General features: G+C 55.0%; 1 protein-coding gene across 2 annotated transcripts in view; it reads right to left on the bottom strand.

Annotated features, from left to right (window-relative positions):
- Positions 1-6: 6 nt before the first annotated feature.
- The window catches only part of UNC13A (unc-13 homolog A), a 112,250-nt gene continuing 108,161 nt past the window's right edge, over positions 7-4,095 (bottom strand). For both annotated transcript variants that reach the window (XM_006147128.2, XM_027771300.1), the window contains 2 exons: positions 3,309-3,468; positions 7-1,309 (listed from right to left, as the gene is read on the bottom strand). In XM_006147128.2, the coding sequence (XP_006147190.1) occupies positions 1,009-1,309; positions 3,309-3,468 (461 nt within the window). In that variant the 3' untranslated portion in view covers positions 7-1,008. The remainder of the gene's footprint in view (positions 1,310-3,308; positions 3,469-4,095) is intronic.

Here is a 4,095-nt window from a genome sequence, read left to right as displayed (position 1 = left end):
GATAAGGGAATCAAGAGCTCTCAGAGAACACCCTCTGGAGTCCCAAGAGAAAGGGCTAAGGGCATGAGTCTTGCTTGGCAGCTGGAAGAGGGAGGGCACAATGGAGGCCTTGGCACAGGAACCCTTCCCTTGTAAGAATGAGGAAGGTCCCCTGATGGGGTTAGCAGCAATGGGGATTTATGTCGGGTCGCCTGATCTCAGCCCACCCTTCCACGGGGCACACAGGCCCAAGGGGGTGGGGAGAGGGCGTGGCACTGGGAAATTGGGCCGCTGAGTCTCAGACAACTCTCTGGGCCTTGGTTTTACCATCTGTCAAATGGGATATTGGACTCTACATTATGAGGACTGGATTTGTTGGGTAGAAAGGGATGCAACTTCCTATAGGGATGTGGGGGCAGCACAGGTGCCCCAGAGCTGTTCCCATGGCCCCTAGGGTTTGGGCGCCCAAAGGCGCATGTGCTTTTGAAATCTTCCCCTTTCCGCACGTATATTTTTGCACAAACATCAATGGGACGCCAGTCCTTCTGGGTCTTCCAACCTGGCATCCTGGTCCCTTCGGTCCCCAGACCACCTTGGTGGGGGGTTGGCGCTCCAGGAAGCCCTTTCCCTGGGTTCCGCACATTGAGGGAGCTGAGAGTTTCATACTTGGCAATTGACTTTAGGCCCCAGGGGTTTGGGGCCCTTCTTATGGCTTTTCCGGGGGACAGGAGGCAGGGTCTCCCAGTACCAGAGCCCGGGGATGTGGCCTTCTTCATAAGGGCTGGAGCTCTGATCCCAGCTCAAAAGGCCCCTGGAGATGCTGGGGGCGTGGCCTCAAGTAGGGGATGTGGCTTCTTCCTCCCTCGAGCCCTAGGGCGTGGCCTCCCAAGAGGGCGGGGCAAGGCCCATTCATAATTCCCCAGAGGAGGAGGTTAAGTCCAGCACAGCCCAACCTCGGGGCAGAGCCCCACCCCACTCCCCTGCACCCTCCACGCAGGTGCTTGCCGTCCTCCTGCCTGCTGGCCCACGCTAAGGCGCAGGCGCGGCACCACCCTCCTCTGCAGAGCGTGTGTCCGACTTGAGCTTGACGAACTCTTTGGCCACCTCATCGTTGCTGCGCTGCGACAGGATGCGCAGCACTGTGAGGCCCGTGTCATCCATGTGGATGCGGCGGCCAAGAGGCAGCCAGCAGGCAGCGCTCCCACGCTGGGCCAGCTCGCGCAGCTGCAGCACCGCCAACCCCACCGTACGGTCCTCTCGAGCGAAGCAGTAGTCCTTGACGCACACCTGCAGCTCGTAGCACTCGGGGCCTGCGTCTGCGCTCAGTGTACTGCGAGGGGTGGGGTGAGGTGGGGCGTGAGGCTAGGCCACACCCACTGTATAGCCAGGCTCCCTGCCCCGCCCTAGGTCCCTGGTGATGCAGGTGGGCGTTTCCCTCACTAGGCTACACTCTGTCTCTGCCCTACTGGCCTCTGCAGCCCAGGCTGGGCCACGCCCACGCCAGCTGGGCCACGCCCACGCCAGCTGGGCCACGCCCACGCCTGTATAATATGGTCTCCAAATCTGACCCTTAGCCCTTCCCTTGTATCCAACAACGCCTTGCATGCTGACACTCAGATTCTACCCTCCTAGTGACCCTTCCCTCTACTCACTTCCCCAAGTGACCTGCTCTGACAGAACCATCAAGAGCCCCTTCTTGGGGCCACGCCCACACTGCTTCCTCTGCCCATAATGTAACTCCCAGATCTCACTCCTGTCCCTAACGTGCTCAGGTTCACTATAGGAAACGTCTGGGTGCCCCCTCCTCCTCCAAGCCATGTACCAGCTTCTGAGCATTCCTGTCCCGGCTTCTGACCATCCCTGCAAGTGACCTGCCATTCCCAAACCCTCTGAGCAAAAGCCACACTCTTGTCCCACCTCCCCCAAGATGATCCCAGCTGTGACACCTCCTAACCCCTGTGCACTGTGCCCTCCAACACTGCCCTGTCCTAGTGTCCCATGAGGTTCACATCGGATTCAAAGATCGGCCCCAGAGGACTCCCAACCCTACCCCACATAACTCCCCAGGAACCCAGATCAGACTCATTTATGCTCTCTAGCTTATCAGGTCTCTCTGGATCCATCCCCCTCGATCCTGATACCACCTGACCAGATGCACCCCTGACTCCAAGAAGCCCCCATCCAGACGTGACACCCACCCAATGCCCTGGATCAAGCCATGCTCTCCTGTCCACAGAACTGATCCCTCCAGATGGCAAGATTCACTGCTGACTCCAGGGGCCCCCACCCCATGGGACCTCAGTCCTGCCGCACAGCCCCTCAGCCCTTCACCCATGACTACAAGAAATGGTGACTTGGGAACCAGCAGTTAGCATCATGGCTATGTTCCTGGACTCCCTCGTAGTAGACCGTGGTTCGCGTCCCAGACCCGGTGACTTAACACTCACGCCGGGCACGTGTGCGTGTGTGCCCAAGATCCTGAGAGGAGAATGGAGGGACTGCAGCGTGACCATCCTCCCTGGGGGGTGATTTCTCGCTTTCTGTCTCTATGTCTCTGTCTGTCTGGCGAGTGCACACGCCCTATAGTGAAAACCTCTCCAAAAAAAAAAAAAAAGAGAGAGAGAAAAAAAAAAGGGTGACTGTACACCTTGGAGTGAGGGGTGGGGCACCCACCTGGCACCAGAGTGGACCTGAGCACTTTAGGGGTTGGGTGCAAAGGGGTGGGTCACGAGGTGACCCCAAGGATGGGCTCTTAATCTGTCTCTGTCATAGCAGGTCATTCGGGGGGTGAGTAGGGGAAGGAGCCGAGTGGAGTGCCCTGCCAGAGGGTAGGGGGCTTGAGGTGTGAGTGTCCCTGTGGTGAGGCATGACATCAGGGTCATGTCTGGAAGTCATCTTGGGGTTGAGGGATGGGCTACGGATTACAGAGGAGGACACCCACCAGGGGAGAACTTGGGGTCAGGTCAGAGCCTGCCTCGTTGAGGGGCAGGATATCGAGGGCTGAGGGTGCTGGGGATAGCTCATTGCACCCCTTCTGCCCAGACTCCCTCTGCCCTTTACAAACGCTCTCATCACCATGTTACTCCACAACATCTCATGCCCTGATCACACTCACTGCCTTCCTGGCACCTACTTGTCCCAGCAAATTGACCTCCACCCTAGCATCCCCTGACTGGTGTCCCCTTCTTTTTCCAACACCCCCACTCAGGGCATAGCCCCTGCCCTTCCTGCTTCAAAGAACCACTGGCCCATCTGACATCCTTCCTGAGGTTAACCTGACTGAAGCCCCTTCCCATCTCCCATGCACCTCCAAAGCATCCCAGACTCACAACTGAAAGCTTTCGTTGTATTTGGGGGCCCAACTGTTGTTCTTGGATTTGGTCGCAAACTTGCGTTTCTTGTCACTGAGCTGGGGCCCGATGATGTTGACCTCGATGAATGGCCGGAAGATGCCAGACGTCTGCCACTTGAGGTCATTGGCGGCTACCACTGTTAGGAGTAGAGGGTAAGATGGATCAGGGTTCGCCAGTGTGATGAAATAGACATCTGTGGTTTTCAAAGCCTGACAAAGACTACATTTCCCAGAATGCTTGTGTGGTGAAGTGTGGCCATATCATTAAGTTCTGACCAATGAGATGGGAGAGGAAGTGATGTGTACAGTTTTGGGTTTGTAGCTTAAAAGGTATGGCATAAACCCTAAACTTTCTCCTTCTAAATAGCTGTAGGCTGAAATACTGAGAGGAAGGCAAGCTCTTTAGGACACTACAGAAGAGGAAAAACATTAGATGGCTGGGGCCCTGATCCTCTGATCCATATCAGCTTTAAACTGGCTGCTCTTGGACTGTTGATTACTTTGGAGGAAAAAAATGAACTCTATCTTAAGTCTGGATAAAATACTCCAGTTCGTATTCTAGTTCAAAAATTAAAGCCCAGAAAAGGAAAACAGAACTGAGAGATGAAGAAAATGGGACTGAGTCCTATAATGCTTTGTGCTCCTGGATCCAGCCATGCCTGAAGGTGAACTCTGTGAACTTTTCAATTTTATGAGACAGTAAACTAAAAAAAAAAAAAAAAAAAAAAAAAATTTTTTTTTTTTTTTTTTAACCAATTTTAATT

This window comes from Tupaia chinensis, unplaced genomic scaffold, assembly GCF_000334495.1.
Source record: "Tupaia chinensis unplaced genomic scaffold, TupChi_1.0 Scaffold000201_1, whole genome shotgun sequence".
Lineage (NCBI taxonomy): Eukaryota > Metazoa > Chordata > Mammalia > Scandentia > Tupaiidae > Tupaia > Tupaia belangeri.
Note: the sequence above shows the minus strand (reverse complement) of the source record. Positions and strands in the feature narration are given on the sequence as shown.